Genomic DNA, 27,674 nt, shown 5'->3' with positions numbered 1-27,674 from the left:
TTTGATGTCATCATCTTTTTCTCCTTTTCTGAAGGTTTTGTGTGGGTATTAATAGGCCTTGCCAAGTCTTGGAAATCGAGGCCAAATTCTGTCCCTCAGGCAGTTGTATGTAGAGTGGTACCCTTCCTTTGGGTCTTACGTTCTTTTTTTTTGCCACATCTCCCACAATGGATCCTGAGCTTGGAGGGGGTGTGAAATGTTTCAGTGCTGGACATTCCTCCCTCCCTTCTTCTCAGCACTATGTTGCCTTTTGGGTCATTCCAATGGTCGTTGCCATCTGAAAAGAGAAGCTTCTCTAATCAGAAGTGAGAGTAGCATTAATATATGAGTATGAACAGTAAGTTTAAAGCTTTTAGTACAATTTGGTGAGAGGTATATATGCACTTATCCAGGTAAGAGTAGGCTTTATACCCCGAAGGCTCATGACCTCCGCTGCATAGGCTTTTCATTAAGTTTTCAGTACCAGGCTCGTATTCCCTCCCATAGAGTGGGCCTTCAGCCCAACTAGAGAGCAGTTGGTTTTCCCCAGAACAGACATGCCACTATTGCATTGATTTAGTCATTTGACCTGTCTGGCCAATCTCAAGGTTTCCAGTGTCCATTGTTTTCACTGCTGATGACTTCTGTCTCCCATAAGACTATATACAGTACAGCATTTTCCAGCTTTCGCTGGCTGGGCTACAGGGAGAAGATTTCTGCTCAGCACCAGCTTGATTTCTCAATGACTTTGCTGCTCAGGCATGTGAAATCTTCAGCAATAAGGTCTTACCATCTCTTTTTCCTGGGAAACCAAGGCCCTTGGCAATACCTATACTGATTTGGAGGCAAGAGGGACCTACCTGGCCAACAATTTACTGGAAGGTATCCCATCCCTGGCACTGAAAATTTTCTAGTAATAATCTGTGGCTTCTGGAGAAAAGATTTGAGAAAATATTTTGGTATGTCTTATTCATAGTATTTTGAATTTTGATTGACCCTCCCTTCCCCTACCTTTCCTTTATACTATCTTTTCTCTGAGCTTGCTTAGTCATTTACCCTCCCTTTAATTTGTTTTATATATATATATTACCATCCCCATAAGACCTTCCCTTTCCTCCTTCTCTTATAAGACATTTTTCTAGCTATTGGGCCTCTCCTACTATTCTGCTTTTGTTACTATGGCTTTGTAATATAGCTCAAAATTAGGTATGGTGATACCACCAGCCTTATTTTTGTTGCTCAAAATTGTTTTGCTATTTGAGGTTTATGTGCTTCTAAATGAATTTTAGGATTGTTTTATCTATTCCTGTGAAGAATGCCATTAGAATTTTAATGGGAATTGCATTAAATGTGTAGATTGCTTCTGGTATGATTGACATTTTCACAGTATTGATTCTTCCAATCCAAGAACATGCAGTGTTTCTGTTTCCATGTGTCTTCTGCAACTTCTTTCTTGAGTGTTTTAAAATTCTCATTGGAGAGTTCCTTCACTTCCTTAATTAAATTTATTCCAAGGTACTTTATTTATTTATTTGTTTTTGAGGCAGTTGTGAATGGGAGAGATTCACTGATTTCATTCTTCACACGTTTGTTGTTAGTATATAGGAAAGCTACTTGTTTCTGGGTATTTATTTTGTATCCTGCTAAGTTGTTAAAAGTGTTTATCAGCTCTGTTGCTAAAAGTGTTTATCAGCTCAAACAGTTTGCTGGCAGAATTTTTAGGGTCTTTTATGTACAGAATCATATCATCTGCAAATAGTGACAATTTGATCTCTTACTTTCCAATCTGTATCCCTTTTATGTGTGTCTCTTGCCTTATTGCTATAGCTAAGACTTCCAGTACTATGTTAAATAAAAGTGGGAACAGTGGACACCCTTGTTTTGTTCCTGAATTTAGTGGAAAAGCTTTGAGTTTTTTACCATATAGTATTATGTTGGCTGTAGATTTGTCATAAATAGCTTTTATTATGTTGAGTTATGGTCCTTCTATTCCAAGTTTCTGTAATACTTTTACCATGAAAGGATGCTAGATTTTGTCAAATGCTTTTTTGTCATCTATTGAGATGATCATGTGATTTTTGTCCTTTAGACCATTTATATGATGTATTACATTTATTAATTGGCATATGTTGAACCATTTCTGCATCCCTGGGATAAAGCCAACTTGGTTGGGGTGAATAATCTTTTTGATATATTCTTTTATTATGTTTGCCAATATTTTGTTCACAATATTTGCATCTATGTTCACGGAGGAGATTGATCTGTTATTTTGTTGTTCTGTCTTTGCCTAGTTTTGGTATGAGGGTGTTGCTGACTTCATAGAAGGTGTTTGGTAGAATTCCTTCCTTTTCTATTTTATGGAAAACTGACAAGCAGTGTTGTTAGTTCTTCCATGAAGGTCTGGTAAAATTCACCAGTGAATCCAACCGGGCCTGGGCTTTTTTTAGTTGGTAAACTCCATGCTTGTTATAGGTCTATTTAAATGGTTTATATCATCTTGATTTAATTTGGGTAGGTCATATGAATCAAGGAAATCATCAGTTCCTTTCAGGTTTCCAAACTTAGAGGCATATATATTCTTAAATTATGTCCTTAGAATTGTCTGAATTTCTTTGGTATCTGTTGTAATGGTGCCTTTTTATCTCTAATTTTATTAATTTTTGTCTCTTCTCTCTTCTGGTCAATTTTGCTAAGGTTTTATCAATCTTCTTTATCATCTCAAAGAACCAACTCTTTGTTTCCTTGATTCTTTGGATTGTTGTTGTTGTTATTATTATTATTATTTTGGTTTCTATTTCATTAATTTCTGCCCTAATCTTTATGATTTATTCTTGGCTACTGATTTTTGGTTGCCTTTTTCTTCTTTTTCCAAGACCTTTAGGTGAAGCATTAAGTTGTTTATTTGTGAATGCTCTAATTTCTTTTTTTTTATTAATTAGTTTTGTACTTAGTGAATACAGTCAATTTGGTGCCATTGTTAGGTTCATCCATGTCCTGCCCCCTCCCCAACCCCCTTGTTTGAGGTATATGGGTCATGCATTCTGGAGCTCTAATTTATTTATTTCTTTCTTTCTTTCTTTCTTTCTTTCTTTCTTTCTTTTTTTTTTTTTGTTTTTGTTTTTGTTTTTGTTTTTGTTTTTGTTTTTTCGAGGTAGGGTTTCACTCTAGCCCAAGCTGACCTGGAATTCATTATGGTGTCTCAGGGTGGCCTCGAACTCACGGCGATCCTCCTACCTCTGCCTCCCAAGTGCTGGGATTAAAGGCGTGTGCCACCACACTCGGCTTCTAATTTCTTAATATAGGCACTTAGAGCTATAAATTTCCCTCTTAGGACTGCCTTCATTGTGTCCTAAAGGCTTTGGTATGTTGTATTATCACCATCATTTGATTATATGAATTGATTGAGTTCCTTTTTGATTTCTTCAATGACACTTTGATCATTCAATAGTATGCTGTTTTTCCATGTTTTTCTGTATGCTCTCTAGCTTTTCTTGTTGCTGACTTGCAGATCAATCATATTGTAGTCAGATAGAGTACAGGGATTATTGCAATTTTCCTATATTTGTGGAGATTGAGTTTTTGTCCTAATATGTGCTCCGTTTTAGAGAATGTTCCATGTGCTGCTGAGAAAAATGTATATTCTGTAGCATTTGGATGGAATGTTCTCTAATCATCTGTTAGGTCTATTTGTTCTATAACATCATTTAACTCAGATGACTCTCTGTTTATTTTTTGCTGGGATGACCTGTCAATTTATGATAGTGGGATATTGAAGTCTCCCACTACAATTGTGTTTGATGTTATCTGTGACCTTAAGGTCTAATAGTGTTTGATGAAAATGGGAGCCCCCATGTTAGGTGCATATATGTTTAGGATTGTAATGTCCTCCTGCTGGAGTGTTCCTTTAATCAGTATATAATTACCTTTCTTATCTTTCTTCCCTAATGTTGATTTGAAGTCTATCCTATCAGATCTTATGATAGCAGCCCCAGTTTGTTACCTAGGCCTGTTTGCTTGAAATACCATTTTCCATCCTTTCACTGTAAGGTGGTCTCTATCTTTTATTGAGAGATGAGTTTCCTGGAGCAACAAATGGCAAGATCCTGCTTTGTAATCCAGTCTGCAGGCCTATGTTTATTGGAGGGTGCATTGAGACCATTGATATTAAGAGTTATTATTGAAAGGTATGCATTTATTCTTGCTATTCTTTTTTTTTTGTAGTGTTTCCTGTTTTCCCTTTACTCATTTGTTTTAACTATTATTTGAGTGTGGTTTATTTTTTCCTATTTGCTCCTGTGTATGTTTTGCTTTCTCTTTGGCATTAGGAATCCCTTCAAGTATTTTCTGTAGAGCTGATTTAGTTGTCATAAATTCCTTTAGCCTGATTTTGTTGTGGAATGTCCTTATTTCTCTGTCACTTTGGATAGATACCTTTGCAGGATAAAGTAATCTTGGTTGACAGTTGTTATCATTCAGAACATTGAATACATCATTGCAACCCCTTCTGGCTTTTAAAGTTTGTTTTGAGTAAGATGCAGCTATTCTGATGGGATTGCCTTTGTCAGTGACTTACTTTTTCTTTCTAACTGCTTTCAATATATTTTCTTTACTTTTTGTGTTTAGTAGTTTAATTATATAACATGGTGAGTAGAGGTTCTTTCCACATTTTGTCTGTTTTGTGTTCTAAAAGCTTTTTGTATCTGCATGTTGGTATTTCTTTTCCAATTTGGGGAAATTTTTCTTCTATGATTTTGTTGAAAACACCTACTAAGCCTCTGGATTGAAATTCTTCTCCTTCTGTTACACCCTGAATTCTTATCTTTTATCTTTTCATACTCTCCCGCATTGTACCTTGTTATTAGCTTGTCTTTTTCTTTGTTGGATTGTATTAGATCTGCCATCTGGTCTTCTAGATATTCTGTTCTCTACTTCCTCCATTCTACTGGGGAGACTTTCCACAAAGTTTTTAATTTTTATTTATTTATTTTTATTCAATTGACTGTATTCTTCAGGGCCAGGATTTCATCCTAGTTTTTCTTCAGGATTTTTACCTCCTTACTTATATCTTTTAATGACCTTTTTATTTCATTAAGTTGGTTTCCTGTGTTCTCCTTCAGTTTGCTTTCTCCTTTAATTGCTTTGTTTTCTTCTTTGATGCCCTTCATTTCTTCTCTGTTGTCTTTGAGCGTAGATACTATAATTTTCTTGAAATCTTTGTCAAGCATTTCATATAAAACAGTCACATTGGTGATCACTTCTGATATGTTTATAGTTTTTGGTGGGACTGTATTGTCTTGATTCTTTGAGTTTCTTCTATTATATTGTGCGACCTTTACATCCTGAATTTGTTTTATGTTTGGGCTTTCTACTTATGGGCAATGTTCCCAGATGTGGTAATCCACCTCTATATACCCTCAGGATATGAGTTCAAGGTACCAGGTGTAGCTCTTGTCCCCTAGTCAAGCCACAGAAGTAATCCTAGGTGTTGAGTTTGCTTGCAAAGCAAGTATTCTAGTGGACTGGGTAGAATAATTTACTGGAAAATTCTAAACTTCAACTGAGAAACATATACAAAGAATAAAAACCAGCACAAAGTATGCAATTGTGGAGATTAAAACAGAGTCATATAAAGCCAAAATCCCTAAGGGTCTGTATTGTTCTGCACCCTTAATCTTGTCAGCTGGGAGGTACAGATTTCTGTTCAGAATTGGGTTCGAAGTCAACCTGGATCTGGATCACACCCTGCCCACAATAAAGACTAAAGCAAAAAACAAAGGCCCTACATATATGAAAGCATCAAAGGCAACAATATTAAACCCCAAATACAGGTTATTTGAAAATGGTAAAGCCAACCAGTTATATTTACCCCATAACCTGCCCTGAAAAGGAAAGAGAGATTAGTTCCTGCAGTGCAGGTCTGTCTACCTTTTTTCTTGCTTTGTTTCTTTCTTTTGTGTCTGTCAGTCTCATTACCTTTTGGGGTGGCTTCCAGTCTCAACAATGCTGAGTGTCTGCCTTTATCCCTCTGTGTTGTGCTGTGCAGCTGTGCCTCTGACCCACTCTGCTGGCTGTGCTTCCACTGGGGCCTCAATGCTGGAGGTTTGTGGTTCTGATGGTGGGGGATGGAAGAGTTCAGACTTCTGGAGTTGCTCTCACTTTCAGTAGCTCTTCAGTTGATCACATCTGTTTTTCCTTCAGATTTCTTAACTCTGCGGGAAGGCTGATGAAGTTGAAAAATTCTATTGCTTGGTTTCTGCTGCTGCTGCTGCCGCCTCACATGCCTGGTGTGGTGTCACTCCTGGCAGGTGTAAGCGCAGATTGCAGGTTGCGAGCGCCACAGTGAGACTCTAGCCATTTTCCTCCTTTCTGGTGGACCTTGGTCTCTCTGGCTTTTCTGCTGTGTCTATGAATACTGAATACTCCTTCACTTACTGAGAAGAAGAACGTATTTTGCTGGGATTTTGCTTAAATCCCGCCCCCCCCCCCATACTCTTTGGCCTGGCTCCTATGCCATCATTTTACCTGAGAGGCTTGTCATTATTTTTACATTACCACTCTGAGAGCTTTGCAGAGATGGTGGTAGGGAAACTTTTTCATGCTTTCATCCCCTGGTGAAAATTTGTGACTTAAAACAGGGGTAGTCATGAGCACTAGGGGTGTAACATCTGCTGATGTGTGGATAAATGTAAATTCTATGCTTATCATACTGCCCAGTAAGCACTTCTCTTCATATTCATACCCTTATTAACACTACTCTCACTTTGGGTAGAGAATCTTCTCTTTTCAGATGGCAGTGACCTTGGGATGACTCAGAAGGTATCATAGTGCTGGAAAGAAATGACTGAAGTACTGAGTAACATCTCGGTCACACCTTCCAAGGCTCAGGGTCTAATGTGGAAGAGGTGGTGGAAAGAATGTAAGAGCCAAAGGAAGAGTAGCACTCCTTACAACATGCCCCCTCGAGACATAAAATGGCCTGGATATCCATGACCTCACAGTGCCTGACACTACCTACACAAGACCATCATAAGAGGAGGAAAAGATGACATCAAAATAAATGAGACTGATTGAGATGGGGAGGGGATATGATGGAGAATAGAATTTCAAAGGAAAAAGGGGGGTTATTACTATGGGATACTTTTTGTAATCATGGAAAATATTAATAAAAATTGAGAAAAAAAGAAAATTTAACTTGTTAAATAGCCACTGTGACATTACATGTAAGTATTCTGAAAATAAGGAGGAATCTTCCCCCATCCCCATTCTATTCTGTAATAATGCTGGGCCCCCTGGCCAACAACTTACTGGAAGTTATCCCATCCCTGGCACTGAAAATTTTCTAGCAACAATCTATGGCTCCTGAGTGTTCCATTGTCCAAAAGAGTAGGTTTCTATGTGATTTATTTATATCCTCTTAGATTTAGACTAGCCCTCCCTCCACTTTTCCTTTACTCAGTCTCTTCCCCTGACCTCACTTGGGCCTTTTCACCACCATTAATCTATTCTTCTACTTACACATATACAATACCTTCCTATTAAGTATCCCCCTCCCCACTTCCTTTATGTTCCATTTATATCTCTTTTCTCACTTACTGTCCTTTGCTACTGAGTTTTCTTCCTACTCACACGGAAGTCCAATCATCTGCAGCTAGGATCCACATATGAGAAAGAAATGCAATGTTTGTTTTTCTGGGCCTTAGTTATGTAACTTATTATAATCCTTTCCAGATCCTTCCATTTTCCTGCAAATTTCTCTTATGGCTGTTACTGTCAGATGTAAGTTGTGATTTAGGGTTTAACTCCTATCCTGTTTTTTTTTTTTTCCTTTTTTTTAATGGGGGAATATAAAAGCCCTTTTATAGAGCCATTTTTAAACAAAACAAAAGTTTACAAAAGAAAAAAAGGTACAGAAAAAGAATAGCTTGCTTCTTATGTCCCCTAAAGAAAACAAATTAATAAATAAAGGGGACAATACCAACATGCTCAACAATAAGGGATTATTTTCTTATTCTTTTTTTTTTTTTGCCTTATGGGATAATTTTTTTCAAAAGTTTATTAATAACTTTCATGCTTACAAAAAATACCCCAGGGTAATACCCTCCCTCTCCTCCTTTCCCCTTTGAAACTCCATTGTCCATCATATCCCCCCACCCCATCTCAATCAGTCTCTCTTTTAATTTTGATGTCATGATCTTTTCCTCCTCTTAAGATGGTCTTGTGCATGTAGTGTCAGGCACTGTGAGGCCATGGATATACAGGCCATTTTGTGTCTGGAGGGAGCACATTGTATGGAGTTCTACCCTTCCTTTGGCTCTTACGTTCTTTCCGCCACCTCTTCCACATTAGACCCTGAGCCTTCGAAGTTGTGATAGAGATATTGCAGTACTCAGCACTGCAGTCAATTCTTTCCAGCACCATGATAACTTCTGAGTTGTCCCAAGGTCACTAGCATTTGAAAAGAGAAGATTCTTTACCAAAAGTGAGAGTAGCATAAATACAAAGGTATGAACATTAACAGAAGTGCTTACTGACCAGTTTGATGAGCATAGTACATACATTTAGCCAGACAACAGCAGATGTTACACCCCTAGGGCTCATGACTACCACTGTTTTAAGTTTTCAGTATCAGGGATGTATTCCCTCCCATGGAGCATGCCTCCAGTCCAATTAGAGGGCAGTTAGTTTCCACCATTATAGATGTGCCACTATTGCACCGGTTGGCTCATTTGGCCTGGCTAGCCAAATATAAGGCTTGCAGTGTCTTCTGTTGAGTATCTTCACTGGTGATTTCTCTTTCTCCCATTGAACTGCATGCAGAATGGCTTCATCCAGATTTCTGTCAGCTGGTCTACATGGAGGAGGCTATCAGTTCAGTTCAAGCAGGATTTCTCAGTGGCCTTGCAGCCCAAGTATGTGGAGTCTTCAACAATATGGTCTTACCATCTATTCCAAGGGCCTCGACAATGGTCTATAATGTTTTGGGGGCATCAGAGACCTCCCTGGACAACAACTCACTGGAAGGTATCCCATCCCTGGCACAGAAAATTTTCTAGCACAATATATGGCTCCTGAGTGTTCCATTGTCCAAAAATGGGGGATTACATATGATTTAATTATATCCTCTTAGATTTTGATTAGCACTCCCTCCACCTTTCCTTTACTCAATCTCTTCCCCTGACCTCATGCTGGGCCTTTTCACCCCCATTAATTAATATATACAATACCATCCTATTAAGTAACCCCACCCTTCCTTTCTCTTCCCTTTCTATCTCTTTTATACTTTACTGGCCTCTGCTACTGAGATTTTCCTTCTCACACAGAAGCCCAATCATCTGTAGCTAGGATCCACATATGAGAGAGAACATGTGACGCTTGGCTTTCTAGGCCTGCATTACCTCACTTAGTATAATCCTTTCCAGATCCATCCATTTTCCTGAAAATTTCATAACTTCATTTTTCTTTCCACTGTGTAGACCTCCATTGTATAAATGTGCCATATCTTCATTATCCACTCATCACTTGAAGGACATACAGGGTGGTTCCATTTCCCATCTGTTGTGAATTGAGCAGCAATAAACATGGTTGAGCAAGTATTTCTAAGGTAATGAGATGAATCCTTAGAATAAATGCCTAAGAGTGCCATAGCTGGGTCATATGGTAGATCAATCTTTAGCTGTCTTAGGAACCTCCACACTGATTTCCACAATGGCTGGACCAGATTGCCTTCCCACCAACAGTGTAGAAGGATTCCTCTTTTTCCACATCCTCACCAGCATTTATGGTTATTTGTTTTCATGATGGTAGCCAATTTGACATATGTGAGATGGAATCTCCGCGTAGTTTTAATCATCATTTCCCTGATGACTAGGGATATAGAACATTTTTTTTAGATGCTTATATGGCATCCATATTTCTTCTTTTGAGAACTCTCTATTTAGTTCCTTAGCCCATTTTTTAATTGACTGATTTTATTTCTTATTATTTAAATTTTTGAGTTTTTGTATATCCTAGATATTAATCCTCTATCAGATGTATAGCTGGAAAAGATTTTTTTCCCATTCTGTACATTGCCTCTTCGATTTATTCACAGTGTCCTTTGCAGTGCAAAATCTTTGTAATTTCATGAGGTCTCAGTGGTTATTTTGTGGTTTTATTGCCTGAGCAGTTGGGGTTATATTCAGAAAGTCTTTGCCAAGACCAATATGTTGAAGGGTTGCCCCTACTTTTTGCTCCAGCATTTTCAGAGTTTCTGTTCTGATGTTAAGGTCTTTAGTCCATTTGTACTTATTTCTTGTGCATGGACAGAGAGAAGAATCTAATTTCATCATTCTACAGATAAATATCTAGTTTTCCCAGCACCATTTGCTGAAGAGGCTGTCTTTTCTCCATTGAGTATTTGTGGCATTTGTGTCAAATATCAGGTGGCTCTAGCTACCTTAACTGCTAAGCCATCCCTCAATCCCTGATTTCAGCTCTTCCATCATGGCTTGATAGAATTCTGCTGAGAAGCCATCTGGTCCTGGACTCTTCTTTGTGGGGAGGTTTTTGATTACCTTTTCCATCTCAATGGGTATGATAATTTTGGGTAGGAGGTTAACTTGCTCTGAGTTTAGGTAGATGATATTCAATAATTTATCCATTTCTTCTAGGAGCTTTATGGGTTGGATTCTTCTTGTTTTTCTAATGCCTATAGATGGATTATGAAATAATTGTTTTGGGATCTCTTTGTCTTTGTTATGAAGGCATTTAGTGCTATGGATTTTCCCCTAAGGACTGCCTTCATTGTATCATATAAGTTTTGGTATGATGTATTCACATTGTCTTTCAATGAGAATGGTGGTCCCATTGATTGGGCGTTGGGGATTTTAACAAGTTAGGCTTTAAGACAGCCTGTAATGTAGGCAATGAGGGTAGGGTTAAACAAACTTTAGGTTGTCTATACCTGTTGTTTACTCTTCTTTGGGAGTGAATAATGGGAAGACAGAGCTTATTCTTTTGTTTACCAATAACCCACTGAGAGAGGATTAGGGCTGCTTTTATGTGGCCTGGTAACTCCTGGAGTCTAACCTTCTTTATACTTGTCCAGCTTATGGACCAAAAGAACTTTTCAGTGAGGTCTGTGATTCATAAATCCTTCATTCCAGACTCTGGAGACAATAAAATGGGAGCAAGGTCAATTTAAGTCTCTGATATTTTCCTGTTGACCAATAGGACAAATTTAGACCTGGCAATCTTGTTTCCTGCTAGGGGGATTTCTCCTTTGAGTTTGGGATGCTCTGGCTGTCTAGTGTCTGGTTACTCTGCCCATCTCCCCCTTTTTTATTATGTCATCCCTGAGAGAATTACTGTCAGGAAGAAGCAGATTATAATATGTGATTTGTTGTGGGATGGCATGCCAAGAATGTTGAAGTACCTCAGTTTTACAGAATTGATTTCTTGTTTGATGAGTTGCATAGACAGTTGAGCAGACCAGGAGCTATGATTAGGATGAGAAGAATACTGATCAAAGAACCTACCCTGTAAAGAGCTTAACCATGGAAACCATTTTCCCAAACCTGACCAAAAGTAGCTCTCATGGATTTTTTTAACCTCTTTTATTTTGTTTATCTGTAGTTGAATAAGATTGGAATTCTCTGTAATATTGAAAAAAACATATTTCAGGGAAATTCTGATAGCTTATATATGATGCTTCACTACTACAAAATCAGTCATGGCTCTATTTTATAATATTGAAGTTTGAAGTTCTTTCCTTTCTTGGTCAATTTCTGCAAGAACTCATGTGGTGATATTAGCAGTTTTGCTAAAGATGTAGTCTAACTTAGATACTTCATTTTGTATCCCTACCACAATGCCTGGAACAGGCAGGATAAAGGCTGTTGTAACTACTATCTGTTTGGGACCTGGGAGGGTTGCATTATCCTCACAGTTGGAGGGCAGAAAGCGAGGAGGGGTTAGGAATGGCAGAAAGGGGAGGATCCCTCAGTTGGAGCAGATTCCAAAGAAGTTACAGGCAGGGCTTGGAGGGCCATTTTATTGCAGAGGAAGACCCATGCTATGGATAACCATTTGGCAGTGGCAGGGAGATGTTTTATTTAGTAGAACAGTTAGGAGTCAGTCAAGGGGGTTTAAGATGTGGCCAAGGAGGAGTACAGTTGACACTTAGGCCATGTTGTTGGACAACTACGGTGACTGGGGTTGCTTTCTTTATGGAGCCCAAGGTGGTCTTGTTTGGTAATTCTATCTCCAGTGACATTAACATACATGTTCATTATACTTAACAGATAGACCCATGAGATTATTAGCTGGTAATTGGTGGACTGAGTTTTCCTTTTTATAAAAAAAGAATGTTTGTTTATGGCATCAACAGCCAATTGAACCTACAAGTTTTGAGTGTTTAAATATTCCAGAGAGCATGTAGAGATGCTTATGTTCAAGATAGCATTTGAATAGACAGTATCCATAGGGCCTCATTTTTAAGGTTTGGGACAAGAGTATTGTTCTGAATCTTGATCATAGGCTGGAGTCTTATACAAAAATTTATATGATCTCTTTTATACTGACCTGTGAGATTTTTCCATGATCTCTGTGTGAATCCCTGAAGGAATGTTTTTTTTTAATTATTTTATACTATTGAATAGGCCAAATTATAATGTCAGAGTATAAAATGGTATGGTTTAGTATTAGGGAAGAGCCTGTGTTGCCAGGTCCTATTTGTGCCACAGAGGTAAGACATGTGTCTGGTGTAGCATACACATGAGTGACGATGAGTGTTATTAGGGATATGCTAATTGGAAGAGGGGCTCTAAGTCTGTTATGTTTCATGTTTAAGAGGAGTTAAAGAACAGATAACATCTAGCAAAATTACCATAAGGAAGTGTACCCAGAGTGGGAGCATTAAGAAGGGTTTTTGGTATGAGAACAATTATCAATTATTAGTTTTGTTGACAAGAGAATAGTACTGTAAGAAGGGGTGGCAGGACATCCCCTAGGCTCCTAGGGGAAGAGGAGGAAGTATAGGACAATAGTAAAGCACCGTATCTGTTCTTGCATGAAGGGAATGGAGTTTCCTTGTAACCACAGTTCTTCTATAGCGTCCACAAGTTCGTCAACTGTTTAGATTGGCTGGGTCTAGTGAATGTCACCACAAAAGAGGGAGGAAGGGATGATGGTGCTCTTTTCAATCAGGGGAGATGGACCCAGGATTGGGAGTGGTGGAGTTTGGCTGCCAGGGGATTAGTAGGATTTCCTGTGTTGCCTTTGCCATTTTGGAGACAGATTGGAGGGTGGGATCAGAGATATAAATCATGTCTCCTTTCTCGAATTTATGAAGAGGAACCTCTGGATAGGGAGAGGGGAGGGTGGCATTAGTGTTTCTCCACAGTTCTTTGTTTTTAAGTTTTATTTTTATTTATTACAGACGGAGGGGTGGGGAGGAGAAAGAGGGTGTGAGAATGGGCATGACAGGGCCTCTAGCCACTTCAGGCAAACTCCAAATTAATATGCCACTATGTGCATGTGGTTTAAGTAGGACCTGGAGAATCAAACGTGGGTCCTTAGGTTTCGTAGCCAAGCACTTTAAAACTCTTAAGCCGTCTCTCCATGGCTCTGTCTGAGGAAGAGGAGACTAGTACATAAGGAGGGAGGGAGTAGTATCATGAGAGAGTCGGGGGATCATAGTGCTCCAATACTTGAGTTCAAAGAATCTGGCCATGGAAATCTTTTTAGTTCAGGCTCTAAGTTTAACTTACTCTAGAGGTAAAAGTTTAATACAATCCCATTTTAGTTCCAGAGTTACCTTTGTGAATATTTCTTTGATGGTATGATTAGTTTTCTCAACCTTGCCAGAGGATTGAGGATGATAGGAAATGTGAAACTTACAGATCTGTCAGTGACTGGTAATGCTTTGGGAGATGGAGGAGGTGAATTCTGGGCCATTGTCTGACTATATTGAGGATGGCAAGCCAAATCTGGGACTATTTCTGTAGTCAATATCTGAACTACTGTGTTAGCTCTCTTTTTTTGTGGTTCAGAAGTCTTCTACCCATCCAGAAAAGATATCCACAATGACTAAAAGATAGTTGTATCATTTACCATGAGGCATATGGGTAAGTCTACTTGCCAATCCATGGCTGGAAGAAGGCCCCACATCTGGTGGGTAGAGATTATAGAGGTAATATTTGGAGTCCCCTTTTGGGTGAGGAAGCCTCTTTTCCTCCAAATTAGAATATTTGAGTGGATATTATAAACATATTTTGAATCTGTATAACTGTTAATGGAAAGATCCTTAACCAGACTTAGGTCTTGAGTAAGGGATGTTATTTCAGCCTGGGGTTAAAAGTTTGTCTTCAATAATGGTGCAGGTTTTAGGGGATTTGTGGTGGCCCTGGATGATGGAATTTCCTGTTGTGTGGGGAGTTGTTTTAGGGAGCTACCATCTATTAACCAGTGAAGAGTTTGGGGTTCTTTGAGACAGTGGTCAGTGATGTGACTAAAGGAATTAAGGGAGAGGTCTTTTATCTCATAGCATGAATATAAGAAATGAGGTGGTTTAAATTAGATTTTCCCAACCCTCTCTAGCCCCTACCCCTGCAAGCCTCTCCCATCCCCTGTAATCTTTCTCTCCCTTAATCTGTCAAGTAACTCCTTATGTCCTCTCTCCCTAGTTCTTCTCCCTCCTGGGCTCAATCTAGTCAATGTTTGTTCGTTCATTCATTCATTCATTCATTCATTAACTTACAAGAGAGTGAGAGAAAGAGTCAGATATATAGAGGTAAAGAATGGACATGCCAGGGCCTCTGATCACTGCAAATGAATTCTAGAAGCATGCTCCACACTGTGCCTGTGACTTTACGTGGGTACTGGGGCATTGAATTTCAGTTTTTCAGGCAAGGGCCTCATTGACATGCTGAGCTGTCTTTCCAGCCCCACATTCCAGTTTCTTATCCATATTCCTGGAGTTTCTGTTTGCACTCATCTCCAAAAGATTCCAGTTAAGAATTTCAGATGAGAAAGTACATATGGTGTTTGTCTTTCTGTGCATGAAAGAACTAACTTAGATGAATTTTTCCTTCCTCATTTATTTTTCCTCAGATTCATTATTTCATTTTTCTGTACTGCTTAGTATAATCCCATTGTGTATATATACCATATTTCCATTATCCACTCGTGTGTTGATGGGAATCTGGCCTGATTCCAGTTACTAGGAACAGAAACAAATATTGATCAACATGTATTTCTGTAGTAGAGTGTGTGTATACAGTATATGCACAGGAGTTGTATACTGCAATCATATGATAGACGCAGTTCTGTTTTTTTTTTTTTTTTTTTTTCAGGAGTTTCCATACTGATTTTCATAGTGTTTTCCATAGATTTTCAAACCCACCAGTAGTGGATAAGGTTGCAGCCTCACCAGCATTTGATGCCATTGATTTTTTTTGAAGAATGCTATCTTAACTGGAGTGAGATTAAGTCTTAGAGTTGTTTTGATTTTCTTCTCTTTGGTGACTAAAGATGTTGAACATCTCATTAAGTGGTAATGGCCATTTGTATTTCTTTCTTTGAGAATTCTCTTGTCAGTTTTCTACCCCATTTTTGATTGTACTGTTTGATTTTGTTGTTGTTGTTGTTATTGCTTAGGTGTCAGATATGTAGCTGGTGAAAAGTTTCTCCCATTTTAATGGGATAATTACTGACTCTGTTGATAGCTTGTTTGCACAATAGCTATTAAGTTTCATGAGGTCCCAGTGATTGAGATTTGATTAACCTTTCTGTGGTATTGAAGTCTTACTCAGGAAGTCCTTCCTCTCACCTATATCATGGAGTGTTCTTCCTGCTTTTCCTGCCTGTTGTTTTAGTAGTTCAGGTCTTTACTCCATTTAGAGTTGACATTTTGTAGTTTGTGTGAAGTGGAACTACTTTATTTTTCTACATGCGGTTTTCCAATTTGTCCAGCACAATTTGTTAAAGATGCTGTCTTTTCTCTAGTGTGCACTTTTAACCATTGTTAGTTAGCTGTAGGTGTTTGAACTTAGAGATAGGTCCTTTAGTCTATTGATCTGTGTGTCTGTTATTTTGCTAGTGCCGTGCTCTTTTCATTACTATGGCTTTTTGTGTGTCACAAAATTAGCTGTAGTGATAGCTCCATACATCTTTTGTTGATGATATTTTTGGATACAAAGGCCTTCTGTTCTTCCATATGAGTTTTGATACTATTTTTCTTTCTCTGTGAAGAAGAATCCTGAAAATTTTATTGAAATTGCATTGAATCTGTAAAATACTTTTGGTAGGATAACCATTTTCACCATACTAGTTTTTCCCATCCATGAGTATGGGAGGTTTTTGTATCTTTTTTTTTTTTTATTTTTTTTATTTGAGAGCGACAGGCACAGAGAGAAAGACAGATAGAGGGAGAGAGAGAGAATGGGCGCGCCAGGGCTTCCAGCCTCTGCAAACGAACTCCAGACGCATGCGCCCCCTTGTGCATCTGGCTAACGTGGGACCTGGGGAACCGAGCCTCGAACCAGGGTCCTTAGGCTTCACAGGCAAGCACTTAACCGCTAAGCCATCTCTCCAGCCCAGGTTTTTGTATGTTTTCATGACCTCTTCAACTTCTTTCTTCAGAGTTTTTATAGTTTTTTGTATAGGTTTTTGCATCCTTGGTTAGTAATATTCTAAAGTATTTAATTTTTGTGGCTATTAAATGGTATAGTATTGCTTATCTCTTTCTCCATAAATTCATCTTTGGCATATAGAAAGACTATTTTTTTGTGTAGATTTTGTATCCTGCCACTTTTCTTAAAGGATTTATCAGTGCTAGAAGTTTTTCTGTGGAGTTTCTGGATAACTTATGTATAAGATCATTTCACCTGCAAATAGGGCTAGTTTGAGTTCTTTCTCACCAATTTATGTCACTTGTGTTTCTTTCTCTTGTCTCATTGCTTGAGCTAAGACTTCAAGTATTATGTTGAAAAGTAATAGTGAAAGTGGATGTCCCTGTCTTATTCTAAACATTAATGGGAACACTTTCAGTTTTTCCAAATTTAGTGTGATCTGGGTCTGGCGTGCATTATAAATATCCTTTATCATGTTAGGATATGTTTCCTACACCCCTAGTTTCTCCAGTATTTTATAATCAAAAGATGTTGTGTTTTGTCAAGTGCATTTTCTGCATCTATTGCAGTACTCATAGGATTTTATGTGGTGAGTTATCTTTATTGTTTCTATATTTTGAATCATCATTGCAACATTGGGATGAAACCTTCTTGTTTAAGGTGGATAATTTTTTTTTTTTTAATTGAGGCAGGGTCTCACTCAAGTCCAGGGTAACCTGGAATTCACTACATAGTCTCTCTGTGCCCTATCTGCAAATTGATGAAAATCGGTGTGAAGCCCTTGTTTGGAGGTTTTTCTCCTTGAGGCCTCAACTGGTTAGCAGTAGGTGCAGGATACTAGATGCAGATGGGCTCAGAGCTACACCCCTCCCCACCCGCCGCCACCCACCCACACTTTCTCCATCTTTCTCTGTATGTCCACCCTCAATGCTTTCTTAAGTTATCACTGTGAAAGGGGCCAAAACCTAAGGTCAACTGTACTTCCAAACCAGAAGTAGATATACACCTCTGTAATCTCAGCCACTCAGGATCTAAAGGAGGAGGGGGAATACAACTTCCAGAGTAGCCATGTGTACACAGTGATTTTAAGACACATAAATAGAAATATGGGCACCTATGGAAACTTTTATGATAAGTATTCTAGAATGAACTGTATACATTTTTTTGTGTGTGTGTGTGTGTGTGTGATAAAGCAAGCTCCTCGTATGGAAAGTGCCTTGAGTTCATTCCCAACCTATTTATCTCAGTGCCACCTAGACAATCCAGTTCCTACCCTTGACTTCTTTTTTTCTTCTAGAGAATTAAATGTTGTTGCTATCTGCTGACCATAGTAGTGAACCACAGCAGGTCAAGAGTGAGTAAGTGTTTTGTAGAGGCCAATGCTGCTTTAAAATTACCAGCCCTCCATCTAGACCCTGAAACCTGGGAGAGCAGCAGCATGTGGAGCTTGGTTTGCTGTACAGTAAGGGAAGCTTATGTTACTGGTTTGGGAAATTGGTGGGTGAGTCTCCCATTGTCTGTCACCATGGGACAAATGTGGCTTAATTACCACATGTTCCAGAAGCCTGGATCTTCACTAAGCACAAAGGGTTCTAAAACATTTGGAAAAGGCAGGTGTTATTGATTGTCGCCAGTCTCTGAGAACAGATGAGGAGCTAAGTGGTCTCTGTAAAGATGATCTGTATGGGAAAGACAGGCCTTGTAGGTGTGAAGGAAGAAGTCATTGTTTGAGAGAGGAAGCACAAGAGTGAAGGAGCAGACCAGGCTTGTTCCTAAGGGATATGATTGCCTAAGAGGATATGACTCTGAGAGAGCATGTGAGGGGCCTAAGGATGATTTGAGTGATGGAAAAAAGAGCTGGAAAGCGTTTTTAAGGAAAAGTTGATTTGATGCTGGGAGGCACAGCTAGGTTTCATGGTCACAGCCCATCTGTAAAGGTTTGTGTATGCTTATAGTTTTTTTTTTTTTTTAGGATGTTTACAAAAGTACCTACAATCTCTCAATCTCTGAATCTCTGTGACTCTGTCTTTGTCCTACTCCATGCATTCTACTGTGACCCCATTTTGTATCTCTCAGGAACTTTTCCCCATGAAGCCTTTCATTCAAGTCTTGAAGTCTTGGAGTCCTGGAGTCCCTAGATCATGGGCTAGAGAACACAGTCCTGTTTCCATGCTGTAGACATTTGATTAGGTATTTTTCCCCTCTGAGCCATTTATGCATGTCTTTTGTGGGTTATCTTAGTCTGAGAGGTGACTGTCCTCTTGGAATGATTAACCAAGGATGGGATTATCTTCATTATCACAGGTCCTAGGGTATTCTGTGTGAATCAGGTTTGATTCAGGTGCCCCCCCTCATAAACTTAGGTGTTCTGAATGCTAGGTTCCCAGCTGATGGAGATTTGGGAATTAATGTCTTCTGTAGCAGTGTATTCAAGGTATGCTTATGGGTATTAAAGCCAGTTTCTCCTTGCCAGTGTTTGGCACACTCTTCTGTTGTTATTGTCCACCTTTTGTTGGCCAGGGGGTGATGTCCACCCTCTGCTCCTGCCATCATTTCCCCCTGCCATCATGAAGCTTCATCTCGAGTCTGTAAGCCAAAATAAACGCTTTCTCTGTAAAGTTGCTCTTGGTCATGTGATTTCATACTGCAACACTGTTTTTTCACTAAGAGTGTAAAAAGTATAGGAATGGTATGGGTCCCCATTGCTCCTCATTCTCTGAGGATGAATAGGCGCTTATTGCCTGTGGAAGGTGGATGTGTATGAAGAAGACAGGCCTTATTGGTGTGAGGATAGATTCATGGTGTGAGGGAGGAAGCAATAAACTGAGAGGCAATGCAAGTTTGAAGGTTAGAGACTAGTTTCTAATGGGGGTGATTGCCTAAGAAGATTTGACTGTCTGAGAAAGCATGTGAGGGTATCAGTTATAGTCATATGGAGTCAGTAGCTATCTAATGCATAAGATATCTGGAAATGATTTGGAGGTGATCTGAGTCTAAAAGCCAGTTCTCAGGAAGGACAGAGGTTTGTGTTCTGTAACAGTGAGAACAGAAATGGAAATGTTTCAGCTTATGTTTATTTCAGGCTTAAAGCATTCCAGGGAAAGCTTTATCATTGCAGAAGAAGCTGAGTCATTTCATCATATGTGCACAGCAAAGAATGAAAGAGAGCAATCAGAGATCAAACCAGCTTAGAACACACCCTAGTGGTAGGAAAAGAATACTTTCCCAGTAATACACACCCTAGTAGGGTTCTATCTGTGGGAGACATAAATAGGAAGCTTAATTGTAGTTATAATGAGACACTGCCTCCAAAACAAACAAATGAAAAAAAAGATAAGGAATAGACATAATGTAGGACCTGTTAGAATCAGAAGGACTCCATCTTTGACCTCTGACTGCCATGTGTTTGTGACCCCTTGTTTCCTAAGAGTAATCCAACAACCCATCCCAACTATCACATTCTTGAGATAACCAGACAACCTATTGCCATTTTCACTTTTCTGGAATATCCCAAACCACCTGACTATTCCTTCCCTAAAGTGGTCCAAGCCCTGAGGCAAGATGTATCACCCAGCAAACAAAGAATTCCAGGGCCCCATCCCCCTAAAACATCCCTTAGTCTTTTGGACCTGTATGGTCAGAGCCCTTCTCAGGATGCCTTGAATAGTCGTCTTTTCATATCTTCCCTGTCATTTGGTTTCCCTCTTTTCCTAACAAAACCCATGGGAATTTACAAAAAGAACATCATGCATGTTGTAACTCATACAAGAAGAAATACTTGGTATATGTGCAATAGTTGCAGGATGTGGTATGATGTTGAAAGGAATATATGTGAGTATTGTGCTTATCAAGACAGCCTAATTGCTCAGAGATGCTATGTTTAACAATGCAGATAGCCCAATTAAAATATTTGGCAAGGGTTTATTGGGATGGTTTGTCGAAGGATGGGTCCAAAGATTGCTTACTGTGTATGACCTGGATTTATCTGAGTTCCCATTTATTAAAGAAGAACACACTGTTGTATACTAGTAGATGAATTTTATTATCTAACCATATTATCCAACTATATAGCAATTTGATATTTAAATGCTGAGTAGTAATGGGGAAAATACTATCTTTTAAAAACTTCTTTGGGGCTGAAGAGGTGGCTTAGCAGTTAAAGCATTTGCCTGCCAAGCAAAAGGGCTGCCTTTCGATTCCACAGGGACCCATGTGGCTCATGCCACTAGAGTTACACAAGGTGGCTCTTGCAACTAGATTTTGTTTGCAGTAGCTGGATGCCCTGGCATGCCCATTCTCTGTCTCTGTCTCTCTCTGTCTGCCCTTTTCCCTCTCTCACTCTCTCAAATAAGTAAATTATAAGATTAAAAACTACTTCTTTATTTGTAACTGCCCCAGATATATCCACTGTATCATGATAAAAATCCTCTCCCAATACCCTCTATTTTCTTCCTCCAAAATCCAATTTTCATTGATTCCTTTCTTCTTCCCAATTAGTCTCTCTTCTATTTTGATGTTATGTATTTCCCACCTATCATGCAGGTTTTGTGTAGATAGCATCTGCCACTGTGTGGTCATTAATGTGAAGTACAATTTTTATCTGGAATTTTGTCACTTTGAATTCTTTATTTGTTTTAGATTTTAGACACAGGATATCACTCTATCCCAAGCTGACTTGGAATTCACTATGTAGTCTCAAGGTGCCCTCAAACTCATGATAATCCCCCTACCTTCACCTCTTGAGTGTTGGGGTTAAAGGCATGTACCACCATGTCTAGCTCTCAAAATTCTTCATTCACCTCTCACAATGATCCCTGGGCCTTGGGGTATGTGAATTCTTAACAATTTAGTATGTTTTGAATCTACCCAGTGATAACCACTATAAAAAAAAAAAATAGGAGGCTTCTCTAGCCAAAATTGAGCATACCTGTAATATGTAGGCATGAACATATTTAGAGAGCAGTTTAGTGAGAATAATATATTGAATTAACAATACAAGAGAAGTAGTTCTCCCCCAACGCTTATGACCTGCTTTGGTGGTTTGATTCAAGTGTCTCCAATAAATTTATGTGTTCTGAATGCTTGTGTCCCCAGCTGGTGGAAATTTGACAATTGAAGCCTTCTGAAGGCCCTGTGGCACCTTCCCCTTGCTAGCGTTTGGCAGACTCTCCTATTGTTATTTTTCATCTGATGTTGGCCAGGAGGTGATGTCCACCCTCTGCTCATTACATCATTTTCCCTTGCCTTCTTGGACCATTCTCTTGAATCTGTAAGCCAAAATAAACACTTTTTTTTTCCCCACAAGCTGCTCTTGGCCTGCTATTTTCTGCCAGCAATGCCAAACAGACAACAGCACCTCCCCAGTTATCAACTTTTGAGTATATATTCAATTCCAGGCAGAAATTCCCTTTTATAGAGCAGGCTTCAAGTCTAATCAGAGAGCAGTTGGTTTCTCCCATAATAGGCATAGCACTGTTGTACCAGGTAACACATCTGACCAGGTTGACCATTGGTAAAACTTGCATGGTTCACTACAGGTTAACACCATTGATTATTTTTCTCTCCCAACAAGTTGATAGCTCTTTCCAATACATTGATTGCCAGTTATCTGGGAGGAAGCTTCCATCTTTGCTTCAGATTGGTTTCCCAGTATCCTGCATCTCATGCATGTGGAGGAAGTCTTTAGCAATAGGGTCTTAAACTCTGGTTCTTGATAGATAACCAAGGGTCTTGGCAATGCCTGAAGTATTCTGTGGCATCGGTGGACTTTATAGCTAACACTCAGTGGAAGACAACCCACCTTGGCACTGAGATTTTTCTAATAACAATGTATTGCTTCTGGGTACAACAATATCTATGTCTATATGGTATTTCTGCTCAAACTCTATTATGGATCAAGAGAAGAGAAAAAGGAGTTACTTTTATTAGCACTGATATTTGTAACATACATTTCAGCCAAGATATTTCATATTGTGTGTGTTCCTTGCCTTGGAGTTGCATGGTACAGTGGCACGCACAGTGCCTTGTATGGGTTCCCAACATAAGCTGCAGTGAAGTTCACTGCTGCAACATGATATATTGGTGCCCAAACTCCTTGAATTCATTGTTTATAATATATTTGATTCTGAATTAATATTTTATTATTATTTGCTCAGAATCCTTTCAGGTTTGCCATATTTCTTATGACCCCAACATTGATGATCAGATTCCATATGGAGTAAAAATCCACAACTTTATTCAGAGCCTATATTCCTGTATTAGAGTTAGGAATTGAAGCCATGGCCTTGTATCTTCTGCCTAGGCAGTGTACCACAAGGTTGTGCCACAAACCCTATTCCATTTTCTTGTATTTTCATTAAAAAAAAAGGTGAATCTTACACTTGAATCAATATAACAAGATACAGGTACTATATTTGTCTTGAGTCTTCTTTCAGGATACAGTGTAAAAACTTAGTGCTTATTGAATAATTCCTTCAGAAATATTTCATTATAGGAGTTGGTGTCTTTTGAAGACATAGCTGTGGACTTCACCTGGCAAGAGTGGCAACACCTGGATGCTGTTCAGCGAAACCTCTATAGAGATGTGATGCTGGAAAATTACAGCAGCCTGAAGTTCCTGGGCAAATTAAACTCCCGTGAGTCTGCATAGCAATTCCTTTCTTGTTGGTGGATAAGGATAGTTATCATTACTATTTTTAATATTGTTTTGATATTGTACTATTAAACTGACATTCTCAATGGAGCATAGTATGTAGAACAAAATGGCTTTACAGTACGTGCATATATAATGACAAGAGTCTGTCAATCAGGCATTATTTGTATGGGGAACTCTTAAAAATTCTTGTGGCTATTTTGAAATACTAATGTAAGTGTTGCCAGATGCATATTAACTTAGTACTGTGCTATACTACATAAGAAGTGATTTCTGGCCAGGCGTTATGGCGCACAACTTTAATCTCAGCACCCAGGAGGCAGAGGTAAGAGGATAAGCATGAATTCAAGGTCATCCTGAGACTACATAAAGAATATCCAGATCAGCCTGAGCTAGAGTGAGACCCTACCTTGAAAAAACAAACAAAAGAAGTGATTCCTTCCAAATGCACCTAGTTAATTCTAACCATGCTTATTCTATCCCTTATCTTCTACACATTTTCCATATTCTAATTGCTTGTTTTATTTTTTACCTCTATTATGTAAACTTGGACCTGTAAGTATAATGAGAACATGCAAAATTTTGTTTTTTGGGTTTGTCTTATTTTATTTATAACCCATGAGTTTTCTGAGGAGAAGTTAAGTAAAATATATTTACATCAATCATAGAGGGATTTAATAGCCCAAGGGATAAAACATACATTCTACCTTAGTGAATGTGTTTATTGGGTAACTTAGGAATCAGAGGCTTCTATGAGACACATTTGTACTGCCAAAAAAATCTAAACCCTAAAGCCATTGTGGTGGCACACACCTTTAATCCCAGCACTCGGAAGGCAGAGGTAGGAGGATTGCAGTGAGTTCAAGGCCAGCCTGAGACTACATCCACGTCAGCCTGGGCTAGAGTGAAACTCTACCTCAAAAAAAAAAAAAACTCTAATGTATTTTTATCTCTTATCTACACATTGCCAAATGGAATATCAAGTGCCAAACAAACAAACAAAAAACACTGTATTATATATCATGCTGTTCAATGTCATTTGAAGGAAGTACTTTCAGTTTTACATAGGGAAATATTCCAGTTAATGAACACCAGGAGTATAAACTTTCTCTATGCTAACTTTGTGGTTCATGTAATATAGATCATATGTAGAAATACAGCTGTTATCTCATAGGAGTCTACCTGATATAACATACTCACACAATTTGAACATTGCTTCCCAACTACAGGGAACTGTATGACCAAACCAGATTTGATCTTCAAGTTGGAGCAAGGATTTGCACCATGGAGTGTAGTAGAAGGCTCAATTCAGAGGCTTCAAGGCAAGTAAATGCATACTGTGTAACATAGGTCAGTGAAATGAGAACTGTCAAATGTCGTTACTATGAATTGAACAACCGTTGTGACAAGAAAAGGGCTCTATTCTGTTTCCCGCATTGAATGCTTTTTTATGCATTCCAAAATTTAATTTTCTGTATAGGTGATCTTAGAAAATATTATGTATTAGATATTGTACTAAATTCTCACTTGATCATTTTCTGTATGTTTCAGTGTAACAGTGCCCTTAGGCACTTTCACTGCTGTGACAAAATGCTTACAAGAAACACCTTACTGAACGAAAATATTTATTCAAGTATATAATTCTATAATTGTGTTTGTACTTACAATGCTGACACAATGAAAGTATTTAACATACTTGTAGTTACAATCACCTATGACATTTACAAGTAATTGAGAAAAGAGAATCAGAGATTCTATGATAAGGGTTGTTGCAGTCAGGTTCACATTGCTTTTATAAATCACCCAGCCAGGAGAAGCTTGTGGGGGAAAAAAATAAGTTTTATTTTGGTTTACAGGGTTGAGAGGGAAGCTCCATGATGGCATGGAAAAGGACAGCATGAGCAGAAGGTTGACGTCACATCTTAGCCAACATCAGATGGACAATAGCAGCAGGAGAGTGTGCCAAACACTGTCAAGGGGAAATGGGCTATAACTGATAAGCCTACCCCCAATAGTAACACTGCCTCCAGAAGGCGTTAATTCCCAAATCTCCATCAACTGGCCACCTAGCATTCAGAACACCTAAGTTTATAAGGAACACTTGAATCAAACCACCACAAGGGGGTAGAAGCCCTTTTGTGCAATGTACATGAGAAGAATATCGGTGACAAAAGGATATTAGATTTGTGAAATATAGGAAGTGTATAAGGGATTTAAAAAGAAGATTTGGGACTTTGAAGGAAAGAAAATCTGAATGATAGTGCAAAGAAAATTAGTAAAAACTAGTCCCGCCTCATGTTCTAGATGTACAGCCACAGGTACAACATAAACCCAGTCTGTAGAAAGAGCTCTAGTGCCAAAACAGTGGTATCTGTACTGTTACTAGAAACATGTCTCTTGCAGGGGTTAATTCTAGAGATTGACATCAGTATGGCTATCACTCTGTCTGTAACAACAAACTCACATTTGAGAAGTGCTAGAAGTAAACATTTGAATTTTTTTGGAACCTAAAAACATGGATAATTCAGGACATCTAGACACATTAAATGTTTATTTGTGGGAGTTGCACACAAGAAGAAATACCCAGGTGGCAGGGCCAAATGGAGAATTGCTGGTCAAGTTTTGTATTAGGCAGCACAAGGATGGAAGTTTTCATGGTCTCACCCTTCATGGTGATGAGTCATCCATATTGCTTATTGATGTTCAAATTATAACAAATGTGAAGCCTATAGTGATCATTTTATTTGGACTTTAGGCATTCCTTAAAGCATCACATGTTTAATTTTAATTTCTGAAAATTATGAGCCCACTTCAACAATATGGGTGGATACTTCCCCTTACCACATGTAGTTGATTCTTGTTTGGGTACTTAAATCTCTGAATTGAGATAAGGTCCTCTTTTGTGGTATTTCACTATCTAATACATAATGGAGATATTTTCTATTTTTGTCTGTCTGTGTATGTGCGTGTGTGTTACTGGTTCTACCTGTGCTCTCTTCTGTTAACTGGTATTTGAGTATAGCTTGTTTTTTCTAGGTTCCTTATATGTGTGCTTTTCCTTTTCTTCAGCATGGAGGATTCTATCAAGTATTTTCTGTAGAGCTGGTTTTGTCTTCAAATACTCCTTTAACCTGCTTTTGTCATGGAATGTCCGTATTTCTCCTTTGAATGGATAGCTTTTCAGGATAAAGTAACCGTGGTTGACAGTTGTTATCTTTCAGAATTTGGAATACATCACTCCAAGCCCTTCTGGCTTTTAATGTTTGTGTTGAATAATCTGCTATAATCCTGATGGGTTTGCCTTGTAGGTAACTTGATTTTTCTTTCTAACTGCTTTCAATATTTCTTCATTGGATTGTGTGTTTCGTAGTTTGATTATAACATGGTGAGAAGAGGTTTTTTTCCAGATTTTGTCTGGCTGGGGTTCTAAAGGCTTCCTGTATCTGCATTGGCACCTCTTTCCCAATCTGGGGTTAGCTTTCTTCTATGATTTTTGAAGACGCCTACTATGCCTTTGTAGTGGAATTCTTCTCCTTCTACTATGCCCTGAATTCTCATAGTGTCCCGAATATCTTGAAATTCCCACTCATACTTTTCTATTAGTTTGTCTTTCTCTTTGTTGGACTGTATTAGATCTGCCACCTGGTCTTCTAGCTTAGATATTCTGTCCTCTCCTTCATCCATTCTACTGGTGAGATTTTTTACAGTTTTTATTTCATTAACTGTATTCTTCATTGCTAGTAATTCTGACTGGTTTATTCATTATTTCTATTTCCTTATTTATGTCTTGTATTGGCTTCTTTATTTCGTTACATTGGTGTCTTGTGTCTTCTTTGATTTCCTCTTTGATTCCTTTTATTTCTTCTTTGACTTCTTTAAACATATTTACAATCATTCTTTTGAAATCTTTGTCAGGCATTTCCTCTATCTCGTTCTCACTTATGGTCATTTCTGATGCATTAATAGTTTTTGGTGGATTTATTTTGTCTTGATTTTTGGTGTTTCTTGTGTTATAATTATATATTTTTGCATCTTGGATTAAGTTAATGCTTGGATTTTCTAGCTAGGTAGGTATTCTTAGCTGTATCAATTGATTTGATGTTATATATCTTCAGAATAGTTGCTTAAGGTGTTAGGTGTGGCTCTTATGGCTCTCAGAGTATCTACAAAGGTTTTCCTAGGGATTGAGTTTCCCTGCTATGGGAGTATTCAAGTAGGCTGAGTGGAATAAAATACAGGTAGATTCTAAAATTTAACTAAACACTGTACACATTCAATCAAAAATAACACCGAGTATTTATGCAAGAGTAATTATTATAACAAGCAGATCCTCTATCAACAAAGATGTTAAGATTTCTGGTCTGTTGAGGGATCCAAGTCAGCTTGTGACCAAGTGAGGCCCTTTCCTGGTGCAATCCCAGTTACCTTTTTGG

The 27,674-nt window shown here is 38.5% G+C and overlaps 1 protein-coding gene and 1 pseudogene across 1 annotated transcript in view; one reads left to right on the top strand and one right to left on the bottom strand.

The window, feature by feature from the left end:
* LOC123457270 overlaps positions 1-13,914 on the bottom strand; it is a 44,819-nt pseudogene extending 30,905 nt beyond the window's left edge.
* Positions 1-27,674, top strand: part of LOC101595518 (zinc finger protein 850-like) — a 545,204-nt gene that overhangs the window by 40,923 nt on the left and 476,607 nt on the right. The window contains exons 2-3 of the mRNA XM_045141246.1: positions 23,067-23,224; positions 24,471-24,563. Coding sequence (XP_044997181.1) covers positions 23,176-23,224; positions 24,471-24,563 — 142 coding nt within the window. The 5' untranslated portion in view covers positions 23,067-23,175. The remainder of the gene's footprint in view (positions 1-23,066; positions 23,225-24,470; positions 24,564-27,674) is intronic.

The sequence above is a fragment of the Jaculus jaculus genome, unplaced genomic scaffold, assembly GCF_020740685.1.
Source record: "Jaculus jaculus isolate mJacJac1 unplaced genomic scaffold, mJacJac1.mat.Y.cur mat_scaffold_34_1_3701052_arrow_ctg1, whole genome shotgun sequence".
In the NCBI taxonomy this organism is placed as follows: Eukaryota; Metazoa; Chordata; class Mammalia; order Rodentia; family Dipodidae; genus Jaculus; species Jaculus jaculus.
Note: the sequence above shows the minus strand (reverse complement) of the source record. Positions and strands in the feature narration are given on the sequence as shown.